This window comes from Nerophis ophidion, linkage group LG15 (genome assembly GCF_033978795.1).
Source record: "Nerophis ophidion isolate RoL-2023_Sa linkage group LG15, RoL_Noph_v1.0, whole genome shotgun sequence".
Taxonomy (NCBI): domain Eukaryota; kingdom Metazoa; phylum Chordata; class Actinopteri; order Syngnathiformes; family Syngnathidae; genus Nerophis; species Nerophis ophidion.
Window position 1 is genome coordinate 18,855,824 of NC_084625.1, and position 21,550 is coordinate 18,877,373.

At 44.6% G+C, this 21,550-nt stretch overlaps 1 protein-coding gene across 1 annotated transcript; it reads right to left on the reverse strand.

Annotated features, from left to right (window-relative positions):
• Positions 1-6,875: 6,875 nt before the first annotated feature.
• On the reverse strand, positions 6,876-19,222 carry cdk13 (cyclin dependent kinase 13). Its single transcript, XM_061921639.1, has 14 exons — positions 17,304-19,222; positions 16,077-16,646; positions 15,845-16,000; positions 15,624-15,763; positions 15,391-15,561; positions 15,123-15,312; positions 14,983-15,039; positions 14,809-14,910; positions 13,437-13,514; positions 13,206-13,322; positions 10,758-10,889; positions 10,489-10,685; positions 9,921-10,397; positions 6,876-8,130 (listed from the first exon to the last, which is right to left on the reverse strand). The coding sequence occupies exons 1-14, from the start codon at positions 18,443-18,445 to the stop codon at positions 7,481-7,483; spliced, it is 4,179 nt and encodes a 1,392-aa protein (XP_061777623.1). The 5' UTR covers positions 18,446-19,222; the 3' UTR covers positions 6,876-7,480.
• Positions 19,223-21,550: the final 2,328 nt, after the last annotated feature.

Sequence of the window (21,550 nt, forward strand, 5' to 3'; positions counted from 1 at the left end):
TTGTCAAGGCTGGAGTCACAGACTCTCAAGAGCAGGGGTCTCAGACACTTGGTCCGCGGGCCAATTGCGGCACGCGAGACGTTATTTTGCGGCCCCCACCTTAATATGAAAGTTTAATGTTAGTTCAGCCCACAAGTTTAATATGAATGGCGCTTGACATTTGGCTCCAAAATGGCTCTTTCAACATTCTGGGTTGCCTACCCCAGCATTAGTGGAAGAGCGGTAAATGAGTGAAAGCGACAGAGACGTTGCCATGGAGACGAGGGGTTTTCTTACGTGCCTGGCTGCAGTCACACCGTGACACCTGTCCGTCAGTAATAACAGTCCCCGATAACCTGGACCCATTCAAACCGATATTTGTTTTTTTTTTTGTTTAATTTGCATTGCCTCACACAATGAACACTACATATATTTCTATATGACGCCGCCAATTTTTTGCGCTCGCTGTCCCGGTACTTTCCCGGCTGTTATCCGCTGACCGCCTTGATGCTGTAGGGAGGAAAAGTGGAACAACACACATTATGGAAATAACATTATTCTCAGTGCATCGGCTAAATACAAATAGATTCCACAACCCCAAACATGTCTTTTTCAAAGCCTGCAGTGAAGAGAAGGGTAGGTGGTGAGCAAAGACAATTCCCTGAAAAGTTGGAGATGCAATATTTCTTTGTTGAGCACAGGGAAACCCCGACGTGTCTTATTTGCACAGACAAAGGAATACAATTTGAAACATCATTATACAGCTAGACATGCTGAGGAGTGTGCAACATTTTTTTAAAGAAATATTTTTCCTCACCCAGACACTGTGTCAAGTGGCCCCCAGGTAAATTGAGTTTGAGACCCCTGCTCTAGAGATATTGGACTCGTGTTTGACACCCTGGATAGTCACGGATAACCAATCTAAGATCCTCTCAGCACAAGGTGACTGTAAAGTAGGATAGGGAGAATGATATACTCGTGTACATCACTTTGGTTTTATGTGGAGGCCACAGTCTGGATGAGAGGAGAGAGTACAGTAACTCAGAAACCTGCTGACTGGACACGTCGTACGTCAAAGACAAGTGTAACGTAGGCTCCACTACGTGAGATTGATTTTACGTCTGTAAAAACACTGGATAAACCGATGGGAAGAAGCAAAGAAAACAGCCGTGAACATTTCTCAGGCCAGGTATGACAGTTTCTTCAAAACCATGAATGAAGACGAACCAATAGTCAAGTGCAGAATTTGTGCCCAAATAGTCTTCAAGCCAACTACCCAAAAGTCTTCAGTGAACTGAGGGATGAGAGGTGCATAGGAACAGTCTTGTGACGAACATTTGTAACATTGTTCTAAACTACTTCCTGGTATCGCGATTACAGAGGAAGACGTCGTCAATGTCGAGTTAGCTACCAGTTCACACTGGTAGCTGACACTGGATGATCAACAACAATGGGCGTAGTTAGAAAAGAAGCCTTCCATAAAGCCTATGAAATGGAAATAATCAGTGTCAGAATCAGAATCAGAAATACTCTAATAATCCCAGAGGGGAAATTAAGATTTTCAGCACAATCCCATTCAAGATCAGACAAACATTACAGGGAGACAGAACAGGATCGCTGACGGGTCTGTTAATTTTCGGCGCCCGTTACGAAAAAGGTGAGAAATAAGTAAACGCTGGAGAGGCATCTAATATTCAGTTTAAGCCTGGGCCTCTGGAGAGGGGGTCCAGACTGAGCCCAAGGGGGAAAAAACTCATAGCCATAGCACACATAAACATGTGTGTAAGAGGGAAACATCAAAGAAACGGTAAATGGTAAATGGGTTGTACTTGTATAGCGCTTTTCTACCCCTTTTTTTTTTTTTTTTAAGTAGCCCAAAGCGCTTTGACAGTATTTCCACATTCGCCCATTCACACACTGATGGGGGGAGCTGCCATGCAAGGCGCTCACCAGGACCCATCAGGAGCAAGGGTGAAGTGTCTTGCCGAGGGACACAACGGACAAACACGAAGGACATCAAAGACAATAAAAGAGCAGAGCTGATGCAACCAGCCATTTCTACACACAGCCACTAAAGTAAAACAACAACAAAAACATATACACTGTGGTGGCCTCTGCGGTGTTCCACGCCATCGTCTGTTGGGGTGGGGGGGGGGGGGGAGCATGGCCAGAGACAGGAGCAGACCCAACAAAGCAACCAAGAGAGCCTCGGCCGTCCGCCAACTCTCGGCCAGTGTCCAGTCCGCATGGATGAGCGAGGGTACGTCCAAGGAGACTGAGGTGTCCGATAACTGCTCATTCAACCAAGACACTGTGAAGCTAGTCCGTACCGGCTCTCGGCACCAGCTCTGCAGCCCTGTCTCTTCATCCGTATCTCCTATTTTGACTCGGGGGCCAAATTTAAAGAAAAAAATGTATCTGGGGGCCGGTATGTCTATTTTTAGGAATTGTAATATAAAACCTCACAATAATGTCTGATTGAATGCTAAAAACGTTATGACAGACCACCTTAAAACACAAAATTGAATTATTTAATTTTTTTTTTACTGAATGAGACGCCCAGACTTTACATGAACATAAAAAATATGGGGTTGACAATATTAACTATGAACGATAAAACATGGAATATTGACATCATATGACTGTCACAGCCCATTTCGATCAACAAAATTTACAATCAAGCGAAATGCTACAAAATTGCAACAAACACAGCGAAATATGAATGTGGAAGGTAAAAAAAACCCACCTACAATCTGATTGAGCTGATATATCACTAAGCTTCAGAACTTTGTTGTAAAAATCTCCTTATGTCATGTCTTGTGATCATGTTTTGATTAGTTATGTTCTGTTAGTTCAAGATTCCATTAGTTCCTGTTTTTTCACCCCCTTGTTTTGTCACCATGGCGACCCATTAGTTTCACCTGTCTCACGTATTGGATTCACGCACCTGTTTCAATCATGTCATTACTATTTAAGCCTGTTTTTTCAGTTGGTCGTTCTGGCGTCATCACCGTGATTATGACCACTCTGTTTCATGCCTGTTTCATGTCACAGTTCATGCTGCCCTGCTCACGTCTTTTTAGTTCAGTCTAAGTGTTAGTTTTGTGTCCTACGTCAAGTTGTGCTTTCAAAGCCTTGTGCGCCTTTTTGTTTTCACCTTTTTTGAGATTCAAGATTAAATTATGTTTATACCTGCATGCCATGTCCCGAGTAGTTTGTCTGCCTTCCTGAGAGACAGACTTGATAGAATGATGCCAGAACGACCAACTGAAAAACCAGGCTTAAATAATAATGACATGATTGAAACAGGTGCGTGAGTCCAACACGTGAGACAGGGGAAACTTATGGGTCGCCATGGTGACAAAACAAGGGGGTGAAAAAACAGGAACTAATGGAGTCTTGGAGTTACAGAACATAACTAAATAAAACCTGCGATGAGGTGGCGACTTGTCCAGGGTGTACACTACCTTCCGCCCGGTTATAGCTGAGATAGGCACCAATGCCCCCCGCGATCCGAAAGGGAATAAGCAGTAGAAAATGGATGGATGGATGGAACTAAATAAAACATGATCACAAGACATGACAGAAAAAGAAAGACGTGAGCAGGGCAGCATGAACTGTGACATGAAACAAGCATGAAACAGAAACAGTCGTATTCAGGGTGAGGACACCAGAACGACCAACTTAAAAAACAGGCTTAAATAGTAATGACATGATTGAAACAGGTGCGTGAGTCCAACACGTGAGACATCTGAAACTAATGGGTCGCCATGATGACAAAACAAGAAGGTGAAAAACAGGAATTAATGGAATTCAGATTCAGAAGTTCACAAAAAAGCACCACAGAAATCACAAAAGTGTCACCCCTTGTCACACAGTCCCAAAGGGTCCCGAACCAAAAAGGGGGGGAATGAAAACAAGAGGAAAACACCGGGAACACAAAAGGATGACACAGAAGCACATAGCTCCTGCCAACAGCAACCACTACGGTGGCGCAATCTTGAAAAAAAGCAAAGGAAAGAACAAAACAGTGACAATAGGAAGCGCATCTGACATACCAAGTCAAAGAGTCTCCATGAGGAAGTTGAAAAGTATCTGGGTGCCACCAATACTTCTGATGGGAAGTCTGACAAAGAGATCATGCTTGCCAACCCCCGGGAGACTCCCGAAATTGACCGCCTCTCCAGAAAACCTCCCGGGACAAATTTTCTCCCGAAAATCTCCCGAAATTCAGGCGGAGCTGGAGGCCACGCCCCCTCCAGCTCCATACGGACCTGAGTGAGGACAGCCTGTTTGTACGTCCGCTTTCCCACAATATAAACAGCGCGTCTGCCCAAGGACGTTATATCTGTAGAATGATCGAGGGCGAGTTCTTGGTTTCTTTTGTGGGTTTATTATTGGGCAGTTTCATTAACGTCCTCCCAGCGCGGTAACAACACACAACAACAGCAGTCACGTTTTCGTCTACCGTAAACCAGTTTGTCTACCGTAAACAGTAATGTTGTGACACTCTTAAACAGGACAATACTGCCATCTACTGTACATGCATATGTGACAATAACATCTACGGCTTTTAGAGAGTGCAGTGAAGATCTTCCTCAGGAAGCAAAGGTTGACCGGTTTTGGGCCATGCTAGGGAGAGATGGAAGATTCTAGACTGTAGTGCATTTGATGAAAGCCCTTTTGTGCGTGCCACACAGCAATGCATCATCAGAGAGGGTGTTCAGCATGGTTAGAAAAATAGTGACAGAGAATAGAACAAGGATGGACAATTCAACCCTTAACTCAACAATGAGTAGATGAGTGTTATGTGTATGTTTATGTGTAAATAAATGAACACTGAAATTCAAGTATTTTATTTAGATTGTATATATATATATATATATATATATATATATATACATATATACATATATACATACATATGTAAAAAAAAAAAATATATATAGCTAGAATTATATATATATGTATATATATATATATATATATATATATATATATATATGAAATACTTGACTTGGTGAATTGTAGCTCCTCCCCTCTCAACCACGCCCCCGACCACGCCCCCCGCCCCACCCCCACCTTCCGAAATCGGAGGTCTCGAGGTTGGCAAGTATGGGACAAGAGTAGCATTAAAGTCCCTGATACAGAGGGAAACCTATTACCAAGTGGGCCGGAATGGTAAAATCCTGGCATGATAACTTAAAAATAAAGTTAACTCTGGGTTGTTTTCTTCGATTTACTTCGACCAAAAATACAACAAGCACATTCTGAAAACGTACAAATCCCGGATAATCCTCTGGACAAAGCACTTGAAGTTTGTTGAAAATTCTGAGGAAGTTGCTGCAGCTTAAAAAAAAACAATGAGCTTAGACTTTGTCTCAGTGTATATACAAAGCTAGGATTAAACTTTAAATCACAGTCTTTCACGGATTTAACAAAAAACCCATGTAAACTCTTCTAGGTATCAAAATACCATCCAGTGCTAACTCGACTAACCGTAAGAAACACAGGTAAAAACTATTCAAAAGAGTTAAGTTTTCTCGTTTTTGACAGAGGTATTATGGGGGAGTAAGGGTGCCAAATGATGTGTTTGAAGCAGAAGAAATGAAACCCGAGATTTTTTTTGTAAAATTTCGGTCGCTTCACTTTCTACTTCTTGCTAGTCCTAACAGAAATGCTATTGTGACATCCAGTGGACACATTCAGAACAGAAGTTTCTTTCTTTCAAAATGCTTTAATTCTTTGCAAACTCATCACACGGGCCATATAAAACCTGTTCGCGGGCCTGATCCGGCCCACGGGCCGTACATTTGACACCCCTGCTCTAACCACTAGGCCACTGAGTAGGTCTTGAGTCTCCCATACACGGCTCACAGAAGCAATAAATCCATCGGAAGTAAAGTAACTACAGCCGTCGGGGTGCACAAACATTTTTCCTGGTTTGATCACTTTCAAACGTGGGTGTCAAACTCTGGCCCGCGGGCCAAATCTGGCCCGCCCTGTAATGTCATTTGACCCTTGAGGCAATAATAAATTAACATTAGAACTGGCCCGCCGGTATAATACAGTGGCGGTGCCGCTGTATCACCGCAGTCAACGATAATTCTCATACTTGCCAACCCTCCCGATCTTTCCAGGAGAATCACGAATTTCCTATTAAAAAATGCATGCATTTACTTAAAAATGCATGCAAATATATGGCTCTTTCGGAAAAACATTAAAAAATATTTGGCTTTTTCAGCCAAAATGGTTCTCGACCCCTGTTCTAGGTCATGGGACAGAACTACAAAATGGCCATTAGCAATGCATTGTGGGAAATGTAAAAAAAAACCAAAGCCCCCTATTCATTTAATACAATGGAAAAAAGCCAGCTGGTGTATTCTTATGTAAATATGCTGTAGTTTTGTAAGCAATATAAGATAGTAGGACCACTATTTGAAGGTATTGTATTAATGAACTCTTATTTTTGCTATGTTTAATTTTATGGCCTTAATTTGCCACAACTGTAGCAATATGCTCTCGTTTTTTTTTTTTACTGAGGACTGAGTGAAAGTGCGAAAGTGACTGTAAGAGCCACTGATTGATATTAAAGTACACATTAGGAGAGCACAAAAGACAATCTTTGACACGCTGTTTACTTTGAGTGCAAGTAAAAGCAATTAAAAGTGGAAAGTCTTCCACTAAGGTTGTGATGTGCGGCGCTTGATCTTTTTTTGCCGTGTCTCTCTTGACAAAGAAAATAACATTAGATTTTAATGCATCGAGTCCGCTGACAGGAAATGCTTCTTAAAGTTACATTTGCACCTTTGAGTTGCAGTAGGAGAACAGTCGGGGGGGAAATGATAGTGACATTTCTAAGCCACAACAAAGTAATTGAAAAGACAATACATTAGTCCGCTGTGGCATTTCTTTAATAAACATTTGCCGGAGGAAAAGGGTGAGGGCAAAATATTTTTAATACAAAAAAAGAAGGAGAACTTGGGTTTGATCATTTTACACATTCTTCTATTTGCAAGAAGAAAAACTGTCTCTGTGAAGAACAGAGTTGTTCCTCCAAGTGCTACCAGTCCAGAGCGCTCATGATACTCTGGCTGAATCGTTAAAAAACCAAAGAGAAGATTACGAGTCAGGCGAGTTACTGTGCAGATAAATGCACAGATTGTGTTCCCCCGTAGAGTTGCGCCTACTTCAGTCAGTAGTGCAAAACATAATACTTTTACTACTGAGGGTCAAGAGTGTACTCAGCAATTCATATTACAATCAAGGAAAAACAAAACAGGTAAAAGTTTAATTTAAAAGACTTGTAGAACAAATTACAAAATAATATGAAAACGATCTGAGCCACAAAAGCTAGTCCGCTGTCCTTCAGCAATGTAGTCCACATTCCACATTGGAGGAGAGACACAATGGACCCAAACTGGACCAGGTGTCAAGTCTGGTCCAAGAGGCTTCAATTCACCTAAACTGAGTTCACTCCCAAAAAAAAGTTCCAGATTCCTTAGTAGGGCAAACCTCGTCCTCTGATGGCTGCTGTTGGGTTCACATGGACATAACCATACGGTGGTGGTGGTGTTGGTGATGCCGGGATGAGTGGGGGAGGGGGCAAGCCATCCTTCCTGACCATGGCGTGGTTGTACAGGTGGAGGGCGCTCATGCTGGGCTGCCCCTCCACTGGTAAAGAACTGTATTCAAAGCGGTGGTCCTTGTCCCCGGTGAACACCATGCTGCTGGGTCCAGTGACGGGGGTCCCTGGCAGGGGGAAGGGCTCCGGGTGGGTCGGGACAAGGGGAGCGGAATGGCTCGGCCTGCTGAACACTTCTCTGAGAGTTTGAGGTGGCAGGCCTCCGCTCAACAAGTGACCCATGAAGCTGTCCCCAAAGCCTACGGGGGTAAAGGGGTGAGGCAGCGGGTGGCTGAAGTCGCCCCCATACCCGGGGCCTTCCACGGTAGGGAGGGGAGGGTAGTCGGGCTCAGATTGGCGACCACCGTCAGCGCCACCGCCACCTGCTGATGCTATCGGCGGGACGTGGCCATTCTTGGGCTCGGCCGGTGGCTGCCTATAGTCTAGGTCTGCGTGTGGAGGAGGCTCTGGGGGCTCCGGTGGTCTCTGGTCAGGGGGCAGGATGGGCATGCCACTTAACTTGTGCGCTGTAAGACAAATGACATAATACGGTCATTCACGGATTCATACCAGCACACATTTAGAACCAGAGGTCCTAGGTTTAGCCCAATTAGTAGTTATATAATTAAATGTTTTTCTACCATTAAAATACTTCCTTGTGGTCTACATAACATGTAATAGTGGTTCTTTGGTCAAATTGTTCCATTTTAAAGCCGCTTTCTGACCGTCTTCTCAGTCTGCACCGTTTAGTGGGCGACCTTATTTACCTGGCTTCACTCTCCGCCATCTTTGTTGTATTTTTTACCGCTTTAAAGGCCTACTGAAACCCACTACTACCGACCACACAGTCTGATAGTTTATATATCAATGATGAAGTATTAACATTGCAACACATTCCAATACGGCCGGTTTAGTTTACTAAATTGCAATTTTAAATTTCCCACAGAGTTTCTTGTTGAAAACATCGCGGAATGCGTGTGACGTCACGGACTGTCAGGAAATATTAGCGCAGCACCATTTGCGGCTAAAAGTCGTCTCTTTTCATCGCGGAATTAAACCGTATTCTGGACATCTGTGTTGCTTAATTTTTTGCAATTTGTTCAATTACTAATGGAGAAGTCAAAGTAGAAAGATGGAGTTGGGAAGCTTTAGCCACACAAACACACGGTGATTCCTTGTTTAAAATTCCGGGAGGTGAAACTTTACTATGGATCAGAGCGGTCAAGCGAACATGGTTCCCGACCACTTGTCAATCGGCAGGTTTCGGTGAGAAAATGGTGTTAAAAAGTCGCCTCTTACCGGAGATCTGTGGAGTTTGCGCCGTCCTTGTATCTGCCGTGACTTCCCTCAGAGACTGGCGTCAACACACCCGTGGACACACCCCTTCGACTATCAGGTACTATCTAATCTCACTAAAACACAATAGAAAGATAAGGGATTTCCCAGAATTATCCCAGTAAATGTGTCTAATAACCTCTGAAATCCGTCCCAATGCAATCGCCTTTTTTTTTTTTTTCCTAGTCCTTCGCTATCAATATCATCATCCACAAATCTTTCATCCTCGCTCAAATTAATGGGGAAATTGTCGTTTTCTCGGTCCGAATAGCTCTTGCTGCTGGAGGCTCCCATTATAAACAATGTGAGGACGTGAGGAGCCCTCACCCTTGTGAGGTCATCGTCTGCGACTTCCGGTAAGGGCAAGGCTTTTTTATCAGCACCAAATTCTGCGAACTTTATCGTGGATGTTCTCTACTAAATCCTTTCAGCAAAAATATGGCAATATCGCAAAATGATCAAGTATGACACATACATTGGACCTGCTATCCCCGTTTGAAAAAGAAAATCTCATTTCAGTAGGCCTTTAAGCGAGATATAAGTTACAACTATAGTCTATTTTGTTTTAGAAAAAGCAAAAGTGGAGGATGCATGTACGAGCCAGTCTGCCCCGCAGAAGGATAGCGAAAGAGGAGCTTTTTGACTACAGCAATGCAGCTACTACAATGGCAGACTTGCGCAAAGCACTTTGGGTAAATCTCTACAATATAGATAATCAGCTTAACGTCACACTTTGGAAAAAGTTCACGAAATGAGCAAATTCGTAGCGGCTTATTTCCAGGAAGTATGAAGGAAAACAAGATTTTTTTATAGATATCTCCACAATGGCACCATGGTTTGATTTACAATTTCTGGGATGTGCCCAGATCCCAAATACACAAAAAGCAGGTTGCCTTAAGTAAGAAAATCTGGTTTTGGAAAATAGGCCCCAATAAATAGTAATTTTCTGATGCGTTCAAAAACATAATACTAAATAATTGACCTGGTGAGACTGGGCTGGACTCTGGAGCTTGTTTGACATCAGGAGGGTGGTGGGGCTGTCCTGCTGTGAGGTTACTGCCCTCCACGGCATCCCCGCTGTCACCGCCCTCCTGCCTTTGCGCCTGCAGTAGCTGAGCCAGCAGCATGGTCATGGCTGTCTGGGTGGCGGCCGCCGCGTCCCCTTCTGGAACACTGGTGGGGGGAGGAGGAGAAGGAGGCTTGGGCATTGGCGGGGTGCGGGGCACGCCTGGCACAGCGGCGGGCTGAGAGGGCTTGGCTGGGGGCTGGGGGGCGGGCTCGGCCACATCGGTCGTGGGTGCTAGGACTTTGGAGAGCTGCTGCAGCGTCTCCTGGTTGACCTTTGAACTCATGTTCTGGAAAAACTGGGCTGCGTTAACGGCACTGTTTGCTGGGCCAAGGAAGTTGAACAGGACCGCCAGCTGCTCCTGGGTCAGCTGGGAGTTTGGACCTTTGGGATCTGCAGAAGGTAAGACTTACTGTTAGCACATCCTTTATGAACATGTTTCAAACTAATAATGGGGGTTAATCAAGTGTATTCTGTGACACACCCAGCAGTGCAGAAGCCGCTGCGTTCTGAGCTTTGATAGTTCCAGGTGCCGGGAAGCCCTGAGGGGTGTTACTGCGGCTGTCATCGTGACCCAGCTCCTTACGCGGCGCCTTCGGAGCGACCAGTTCCTCTGGCATCTGCTTCTGACGCCGACGCTTTTTGCTCCACAGCTCGTGACAGTCTTGCCACAGCGGAAGACTGCCGAACAGTTCAGGTTTAAAATTTGGAAACGACTGTTGGAAGGTGCGTGCAACGTGTAGGAAAACATACTCTGGAGGGGGCATTTTGTCTGGATCCACGTCCTTCAGGAACTCGCTGGCCAACGCCTGCTCAGCTGCACAGCGCTTGCTTGGGTCAAGGTTCAGCATGTGGTCAAACAGATCCAACGCAGACGGAGGGATGCTGCACAACAAAAACAAAGATTGAATCAGGAGGGATTGTTATATTTATTTTAGCTAGTGTGAGTAGGGTAAGGCAACTCAATGATAACAATCGCGATAGATACGTAATCGTTAAAAAAATGTGTTCGCTGTATTCTTCGGCGGAAGTAAACAGAAGTTGCGAAGCAAGGTTGACTGCATGAACCAAGACACTCGCTCTCTGGTAACCGAGCAACGGAGAAAGTGATCAGTGGGAGTGAGACGCTAACAGCCATCTTACTGTGTCACGGTTGATTCTTTGCATGGAGTTAGAAGAGAATGTAAAAATTAGTGCTGGAGAGAGCAAAGAAATTGTTGATAAAACAGGAAAAGTCACCTCAACAGTGTGGCAGTATTTATTTTTAAATTTTTTTAGAACGAACCGTAGGCAGACCAATGTGGTGTGTAAACCATGCAAGGCGCTCATATCCACCAAGACTGGTAATACCACACCACCTTCGCCGTGCTCACCCTTCAGAGCACAGCTGTAACTTCCTGGCACTAAACCTGCAGAAAATAGTTCTTCTCAGGTTTCTCTTGGTTTACATTTTAACATTATGTTGTTACACTTTATTAAGCATTTCTTATGTATTCCTTATTTTTGCACTTTAATTGTTAAGTTTTAATGGGATTTTAGATTTTTGTTCATGTTGATTGTTTTCCATGGTTGTGTTGACATTTCCTTTCTACCTTGTTATTTTAATCAGAAAAAAAATACAATTTTAAAGAAACATGTTTACATTTAATAAATCTTTTTCCTGGTTCTTATTTTTGATAGGTCATAAAAAATATAAATAATTATCTATATTGACCGATATAAAACCTTAATAGGATTTAATATAGAGTGAAATGAAACCTTGCAACATTCGAATTTACATTTCTGGTTCATTGTTGTGGTAACGTAAAGTAGTTCAAAGGTAGACACAACAGGTAGAGCACCACATTGTGGAATGTTTACAATAGAAATATAGTAATTATTTCTGATTAATTTCAACGATTACAGTGATATTGGTGTACCTTTTAACTATTCTGGTTTACATCTTATCTTATAACTTCTACCACTTATGTTCTCTTAAGAAAAAAACAAACAAACAAGGAGTTATACTAATGAGCCAGTCTTTTGAATGGTTCTTTGAAAGGACAGACTCTTCAAGATCCAGCTCCCCTCAAAGAGTCCGAAATCCCATCTCTTGTTAAAACCATTATATTAATTAAACTCCTCTCTTCTAAAATAATAGCCACGGCTTTGCACAATAGGAACAATTCAAACGACTCAAAATGAGAATGGAAATAACCCACAAAGTCAAGAAAATAGCAGTAATACAGCAGTGAAGTGATGCCACAAGCAAACAGGACAAAGCTCGACTTTTAACAGGGGCCAGGAAACGCCAGCATATAACCCCAATTTTTCAGAGTTTGCACTGGCTCTCTGTTCATTTTAGAATTGATTTTAAAACATTGCTGTTTGTTTTTAAATCTTTACATGGACTGGCACCTCAGTATATCTCGGACATCATCCAAATTTACACTCCTGCGCGCGCACTGAGGTCCGAGAGCCAGTTCCAGCTTGTGGTGCCCAAGACCAGACTTCAAACCAGGGGAGACAGGGCCTTCTCTGTGGTCGGCCCTAAGCTCTGGAACACTCTGCTCCTCCATGTTCAAACTGCTTCCACAGTGGAGTGTTTTAAGTCTCGTCTTAAGACCCACTTTTATTCTTTGGCTTTTAACACTACGTGAGTTGTGTGGTCCTCTGTGGTCCTGTGTTTTTTATACACTTTGATTTCTATTTTACTGTTTTAATTGATTTTACCCTTTAAAATTGTTTTAATCATATTTATTTTTACATTGTTTTTTATATTGGTTTTATATTTATTTATTTTTTGTTTTTATTCAGTCATTGGTGGACCATAATATTGTTTTTTAATATTGTTTTTAACATGGCTGTGCAGCACTTTAGAAACGTTCTTGTTGTTTAAATGTGCTATATAAATAAAGTGGATTGGATTGGATTGAATGTTAAAGAGGAACTACACTCTTTTATGGAATTTTGCCTATCGTTCAGTCCTTATGAGGGTTAAGAAGACAAAAGATGTTTTTTTGCATTAGAATTTGTAAAAATCTGTGTGCTTTTATCTCTTATAATAATTGTGAAGTATAGGCACAAATCCACCCCAAATAAGTAAAGTTCCCCGTTAAACGTGAGTGTAGGCCAGTAGGAAAATTGCGCACAACAGTAAAAATAGTTTAGTAAGTACGGCCTTAAAAATGTTTATTTTCTACAGAAAGTGAGTAGACTTACAAGACAAACTCTTCTCGTAGTCGTCGCCTGTACTGCTTCTTTGGTTTCATGGTGTTGAAGAAGGGAAGCTTGATGACGTCAGGCCACACAGCAGGACACGGGCTGCCACATATCCGACTGCAAAACACAAACAACTGAACCGTGAGTCAACCTTTCACATGTACACCTTTTGAAATCAAACTGTAGTTCAAAAGCAAAGAATTAATTAGACCAAATGGATCATAAACACACCTGATAAGCTCCAACTGGGCGAGCTCCTGATTAGCTTGGAAGATTGGCTTCTTTGTGAACAATTCGCCAAGGATGCATCTGTGAAAGACATCATTATTTTTATAGACACAGTGTCATCTTCATTTAAAAACCCCTCACTTTTCCACGTATGAACCAAAGGCCGAATAAAAATGTGGTTTGTTGTACGAACCTTGTCTCAGTGTACGATGATTCATCGCTCACCATGTACTTCGCAGCGCAGCTGTTTTGTACACGGCAAGACGTGCTGTGGGCAAGCTGATAAATCCTGTGCTCTGTGCTACTTTGTGTGCTTTTAAGCATTTTTTTACAGCATTTTTGTACTTTTGCTAGCTCAAAGAAAACAATGGACAAGCAATGTGTGGTTTAAAACATTCAGAAAGAATCCACAGCGTTGTCGACATTGCCCCATCCCCTTTTTTGTCTAGTGCACAACAAGAAGATGGTAGAGTGGATTTTATTTTTTATTCCTAATAATTGTAACTTATAAGCTTCATTATGGAGTTTTGTGATTTTAAACTGTGAGTTCCCCTTCAATCCTGGGGACAATGTGAGTACGTATATGCAAGGCAGTAGCAAGTGACCTTGTTACTGTTTTGGCACTGCTATAAAATATCAAGTTGATCCATCACCTCCTTGTTATGTTTACTATACTTTACTGTATACAAGGTTCCCAATGAGGTAAAAACAAAAAAAAACGTGGAAGGGGAGAAAAAGAAGACAAGTCCGTGTCAGAAAACCAACAAATTTAGCTGAACTGCACCAATTTTGTCAAGAGTGGTCAAAAATTAAACCAGAAGCTAGCAAAAGCTTGTGGATGGCTACCAAAAGCGCCTTATTGCAGTGAAACTTGCCAAGGGACATGTAACCAAATATCAACATTACTGTGTGTATACTTTTGACCTAGCAGATTTGGTCACATTTTCAGTAGAGCCATAATAAATTCATAAAAGAACCAAACTTCATGAATGTTTTCTGTGACCAACAAGTATATGCTCCAATCACTCTATCACAAAAAATAAGAGTTGTAGAAATATTTGGAAATTCAAGACAGCCATGATATTATGTTCTTAACGAGTGCATGTAAACTTTTGACTACGACTACGTGTACGCACACACACCCATATAGGTAATACGCGCGCGCGCACACGCCGATTTTATTTGTATTTTAATTTTCCTGAAGGAATCAATTAAGTACTATCTATCCACACATGCACACACTTAAATTTGCTACGATATACAAACTTTTCTTTTAGCGAACTCTGCTCAAGAACCAATTAAGGTCCTATATCGAGGTTCCACTGAATATATACGTAGACGTATAAATATAGACTTCTTTGATGGAAACTCTTACCCGCAGCTCCATACATCGATGGCCGGCGTGTAGCGCTCTTCACCCAAGAGGAGCTCAGGGGGTCGATACCACAGCGTGATGACTTTGTTGGTGTACGGTCGACTAAATCAGAGAGTGGATTTGTTAGACTACGAACCACAGAGCATGTTAGAGCTCGTTTAGGCGTAGGCTCACCTTTCTTCAGAATTGTACAAGCGAGCGAGACCAAAGTCTGCCAGCTTTATTTGACCTCTGATTAGAAGAAAATTGAATGTTGTTAGAAAAAGACCTTGCAATTGAAGAAAAATAAGTTGTTTTGCTTAAAGGGCCCTGACTTGTTGTTGAGCAGGATGTTTGAGCACTTGATGTCCCTGTGCAGGAAGTTCTTCTTGTGGCAGTAGTCCAGGCCCTCAAGTAGCTGCCGCATGAAAGACTTGATGTGGCTCTCGTTGAAGTGCACCAGACCAGACTCCAGCAGGCCCATTAGATCGTGGTCCATATACTCAAACACCAGGTAGAAAGCTCCTGTGGGGAAAAAGAATAAAGAAGATATAACATCAATAAAATATTTCTGAATATAATAAAACAATTACACAGGAATACCTTTATCGTTTTTAAAGTCCAGAGCATCCTCCTTGTCGGTGACGATCTCCTTCATGTTTATGATGCTCTTGTGGTTGAGCTGTCGCAGGATTTTAATCTCCCTGATGGCCGTTATGGGAAAGCCCTCCTTCTCGTTGTCCAGGCGCACCTTCTTTAAAGCCACCATCTCCGCTGCAGGACAAGAAGACATGTTCCATAAAAAAGACAAAGGAGGGACCAACAAGGTGTCTCACCTGTGTCTTTGTCTTTAGCTTTGTACACCTGGCCGTATGTGCCTTCTCCCGTGATGCCGATGATCTCAAACTTGTCCACGCAGCGTTTTCCCCAGTCAATCTCGGTTTCTTTGATCTCGCCGTATCTCGGGCCACACATTCTGGGATGGAGCAGAAAAATCATTTAGATTCAACAATTGAATAAAAGCAGTGTGTGGAATGTGAAGCAGAGCCAGACATACTTGGGCCTTCTCCGCAGCACTAGGGACTTTTTCTCCTCGGCTGGACTGTGAGGGGAAGACGTACGGCTGGAGAGAACGGGCGGAAGTGGCAGGTCAGTGAGAAGTTGTCGGCCCTTTCGCTCTGCCTTCTTCCCTGAGACAGATGCATCCTTCGTGCTGACACGGCAATGGAAGAGTCATGAAGTGTTTGTGTTATTGTCGGACATTTGTGAAATGTTAAACCTAGACATACCTCTCTCCCTTATTAATGTGGTCCAGAATATTCTGGGGCAATGACAGGCCTAATATACTTGATGTTAAAGACCCAGCGACTCGTTCCTTCTCTTTGCTTGGCCCAACTGCTTTCCTCTTATCCCGATGCACGGAGTCGTCTTTCCCCTTTCCATCCTTGGTCGGGGGCTCCGTGCTTCTCTTGGAAGACCTGTCAGACGGCGACTGAGGCTGGACGGACGTGGGAGTCCGCGGTCCTTTCTCTGCTACTGCTGGTGCAGGTGGAGGTGGAGAGGGAGGTCGGCCCTTCCTGGCTGCATGGTTGGTCTTGGGGCTGGGCTGGTGAACGGCGGACGCCACAGCCTTAGTGGGAGTGGACGCTTTGTTGTTGCTTTTGGCTTTGGCGGCCGCCTCGGCAGCCTTGGCCTTCTTCTGTTTGCTGAGCTCGGCGGCCAGGCTGCTTTTGAAGGTCAGCGTGCTGGGAGAGAGGCTGGAGGGGCGGCTGCGAGAGCGAGAGTGGCGGTGGCGGGTTCGAGAACTCGAGCGCCTGACGGACGAATAGGGGCTTCTGCTGCGAGACCGTGCAGATCGCCTGGAAGACAAATGACATTTGACTTCAAGTACTTCCAACAATTACAGAACTTAACTAATTCTGCAAAGGAGGAAGTAACAACAACTTAGGACAGGAAGAGGAACTGAGGTTATCAAGACCAGGCTTCTCCGAACTTTTCTTCAACTCAAGACACAAATCAGAAATTTGTTCTTCCTTGTGTGCAACATCATATAGCCGGGTGAAATAACTTGTAAACCCTATTGGTTGTTGTTAAAATACTTTGCATACATGTAAGTTTTCACAATTTTTTTGCGAGAGTTAAACTGTGGGATGCCCTCATAGTCCACATTTGCAACATAACATCAAGACTTCAAAAGAAAGACAGTTTCAATACAAACATGGATAGAAAGGCGCATTGCCAAGAAATCATTGATCGTTACCAAAATTTCTTACAAAATTGTAATCACTAACCTTAGGCAAACCAATACAAAACGCCAATACGTGTTTAAATAGGCTGATCTTGAAAATGAATGGAGACTCATACAACAATAAATCCTGCCTACACAATAAGCATCCTTAGACAAACACGTCATAAGAATCATTAGTCATGTTTCAATCTTAAGTGTTACAGGTATTTGTAAACAGCCTATCTACTTGTTTGTTGAAATCTGCCCCACAATCTTAGCCAGACCTTACCTGACATCTGGACTTGGGCTCAGGGACTTCTTGTATGGACTTCGTGATCTCCGTCGACCTCCATAAGGACTAGCGCCAAACTCTCCCGGCTCGAACGGACTGCGGCGGCCATAACTCGGTGACTTGCGCCAATTTGCCGCAGTCGTGGGAGACCGTTTCCTCTTGTTGCCAGAGTAAGAGCTGGGCGACTTGGGCACGCCAAACGCTCCGTACACCTCCATGTCTCTGCTGTAATAGGTGGATGTGGGAGAAAGTCTTTTGCTTCCGTAAGTGGGACTTCTTCTTGATATCGTCTGGTTGTAGCCTACTGGAGACTGGTAGCTGTAGGAGTTGAGGGACGTCCCATAGGGACTCTCTGCTTTGAGGCCCGGACTCCTCCTGTAGCTCCGGAGGTCTTCACGGTCTTCCCTGTAGGACTGAGGGGCTTCTCTGTACGCAGACGGCGTCTCTTTGTCCGATCTCGTTTTACCCCGCTGCTTTTTGGAATCTCGTTTATTCACAGACAGCGAGGACTGACTCGCAGACGCCCTTTTCCCGTTTTTGTTATTACTCCTCACGGCATTCCTGTGGTTTTTAGAGCCACTCGGGCTAACCAAGCTCGGAACTTTGGAGTCTCTTACTCGGGTCTGGTGGTCCTTTTTCCGGCCTAACGCCTTGCCCGGCTTGCTCTTTTGCGACGGTCCTCTGGGGTCTTTGAGGAGGAAAACAGCCTCCCGGTGCCTCGGGTGACTTCGGTGTAGAGATTCCGGTCCGTTATATTCCCCGAAGTCCCCGGGTGGGTCCACGGAGAACCCGTCGACACGGTGGTCCAGTTTGGGCGAGGGGCTCCCAGAGAAGCGCTCCGACTGGGAGCTGACGTCATCGTACTCAACCAGTGTCTGAAGTTCAGCTTCTTTGCCAAAAGTGCCGTGTCGGTCATTGACGGAACCTTCGGCCGCACACATCGGCCACAAGTTTCTCTCTTTAGCCTGCCTGCGTTTCTTCCTTCTGGAGGCGGAGGGCCGTCTTTTGTCACGGTGTCTGTCCCGCTGAGCGCCGCTGGCGCCCGGCTTACTAGCATTACGTCTGCCCTGCCTGTTTGCGCTTCTCTGTGTGGAGGGACTACGGGCCCGGCCATCCCTAAGCACATCCGAATTAGGCATTTAACCCCACAATAAAGCCGTACACCTGATTAGAACGATCTTTAAACGGTTTACTACCCCAATGATGTCCTTTGATGTGCAGTGGAACAACACATTGGGCTACTTAGCACACTGAACCCCCATTCACATTTGAACGCTGGCTTACCGTTAGCATCACAAAGAAAGCTAGCTCGCTTGATTGAAGTTTTGGTCAAAGTAAATAACCAATTCTTCCATAAAATCCACAATTGGATATTTAGTTACCAGTCCAAGATAAAACGCAGGACTCCATTTGATACATAATATATAGATCTGCTAGCATTTGCTAGCCCCCGGCGGCTAATGGTGCGCGGCGACACATCCCATTCCAATCCGTGGGGAAAAGTTAGAAGCCTCGGGACCTCCCGGGTGTATCGTCCGGCTGCCTCGCCGCCTGGAAGTCGCGCGGGAGCGTGAATCCATCCACGGGCGACGTGTTAAAAGTTCAAAACTTGTCGCCCTGCCATTAGCGCTCAGAGGCGCAACAAGGAAGTGAAGCGGCACGCGAGCTAGCCGCTTAGCCGCTAAAGCTCGCTTCTCCCGACTAACACGCGGTGATTAACAGCGAGGGCTCGCTCCAGTTGGTGTCTGCGTCATTGTCCGAGGGGGTTCCGAGGCGCGGCCGGTTATTGCTAACGAACTTCCGAGCGCGGTGTTAACTTAGTTGGCGGTGAGGAGGCTAACAGTACAGCTCTCTGTCGCCGAGGCCCCCCGCACACACACATACAAGCTTTCAAACTGTAGGCCTCGTGCGCAGGCGTCAGCCAATCACGGCGGAGTGCGTCATCTCCCGGCCCCATGACGTCACCACCCAGGGAACCCCTGGCTGTCGCAGATGGAAAGTGAACTTATTCCTTTTTAGGGGGAAAATTTGAAAAATGTGTTGCACCAAATATATTTGGGGGGTGTGAAAACAATATAGAGCAGCACAATCGTTATTTTTGGGGTATTTTACTAATACAGTATTCACATCCCATCTCCCTGGATTGCCATCCATCCATCCAGCTTCATCCGCTTATCCGGGTCGCGGGGGCAGCAGCCTAAGCAGGTAAACCCAGACTTCCCTCTCCCCAGCCACTTCGTCCAGCTCCCGAGGCGTTCCCAGGCCAGCCGGGAGACATAGTCTTCCCAACGTGTCCTGGGTCTTCCCCGTGGCCTCCTCCTACCGGTCGGACGTTCCCTAAACACCTCCCTAGGGAGGCGTTCGGGTGGCATCCTGACCAGATGCCCCAACCACCTCATCTGGCTCCTCTCGATGGCTCCTTTACTAATAAAAGTATCAGTCAATTAATCAATTAAGGAGCAAGGGCTTTACTTTGAGTTCCTAAGGGAGAGCCCCGCCACCCGGCGGAGGAAAATAATTTCGGACGCTTGTACCCGTGATCTTATCCTTTCGGTCATGACCCAAAGCTCATGACCATAGGTGGGAACGTAGATCGACCGGTAAATTGAGAGCTTGAGGGTTCCAGGTTCGATCCCCACTTCCGCCATCCTAGTCTCTGCCGTTGTGTCCTCGGGCATGACTCTTTACCCACCTGCTCCCAGTGCCACCCACACTGGTTTAAATGTGACTTAGATATTGGGTTTCACTATGTACAGCGCTTTGAGTCACTAGAGAAAAAGCGCGATATAAATTGAATTCACTTCACATATGCACACATAACATTATTGCACATTATAGTCCGACAAATAATAAAAAGACATGACACATGAGGACATGACGGGCACATCACTGCCTGTTTAATGTTTCTATGGCTCTTGTGTAAAAATTGTTTTTTAGTCTATTTGTGCCCGCTTTTGTGAAGTGAAGTGAATTATATTTACATAGCGCTTTTCTCTAGTGACTCAAAGCGCTTTTATATAGTGAAACCCAATATCTAAGGTACATTTAAACCAGTGTGGGTGGCACTGGGAGCAGGTGGGTAAAGCGTCTTGCCAGAGGATACAACAGCAGTGACTAGGATGGCGGAAGTGGGGATCGAACCTGGAACCTTAAAATTGCTGTCACGGCCTTTCTACCTACCAACCGACCTATACCGCCCCTTTTATCACCCTACAGCGTCTGCCCGTTCTCTGTGCTTTCCCGGAACAGCGGGAGTACAGGTCAACCAGGGAGGGTCGGGGGCATCCGATGACCCTCTGGAGCACCGTGCAGCTCTCCTGTCCAAAGGCAAAACCTAGTAACTCACTTCTAGTTGATTTTGAGAAAACAAAGGAAAACCAATCCATCTTGATGCTGTCTTACAGAGATCTACAAAGTCATCAAACATATAGATGTTTTCTTGAGTTTTCATTTTCTTGCCGATTGAGCCATGGATTGAATCTGCTCTCATGAACGTGTGCCCTTTCTCCAGATATTTTATCACAGTCTCGGGTGGGCCCCATTCTGCGTTTGCACATTGGGCAAGAGCCGTGTACAGCGTCCAGTTTTTATTTTGACCTCCACAGTTATCTGCCCAAAAGAGTATGCAAGGGGAAGAATGAAGAACAATACATTTAATGAAGGTGCTTGCAACGTCCTGGGCCAATCTTCCAAATATCCCCTCGTGCCATAATATCACATAATCAGGTTGACCGTCGGCCCCCATTCGTGCAAATGTCTCATTAAAGACAATAAGGCGACTGACAAAGAAGCTCCGATTGGTCTTTTGAGATACTAGGTTTTCTGTTGTATCTACGCGGTTACGTGATAGTTGCTAGGTCCTGCCATGCACGTAACAGCTTACTTACGGAACAAATTACAATATCGCATACACTAATGTAAAGCATATCACCTAGGAACTCCAAAATTATTATCAGCTCAGTTTTGACCAAAATTGAGTTACTGGGTTTTGTTATTGGACTTTTGTGCTCGTCACAGTTTGTCCATTACAAACGCCATGTTCAAACATAAGGGTGTCCATATGTGCACTTGTCACCAGGACACCCTAGGCCGCAGTTCCATGATCGACTTTGTAGTTGTGTCATCAGATTTGCGGCCTTATGTTTTGGACACTCGGGTGAAGAGAGGGGCGGAGCATTCTACCGATCACTACCTGGTGGTGAGTTGGCTGCGATGGTGGGGGAGGATGGCGGACAGACCTGGCA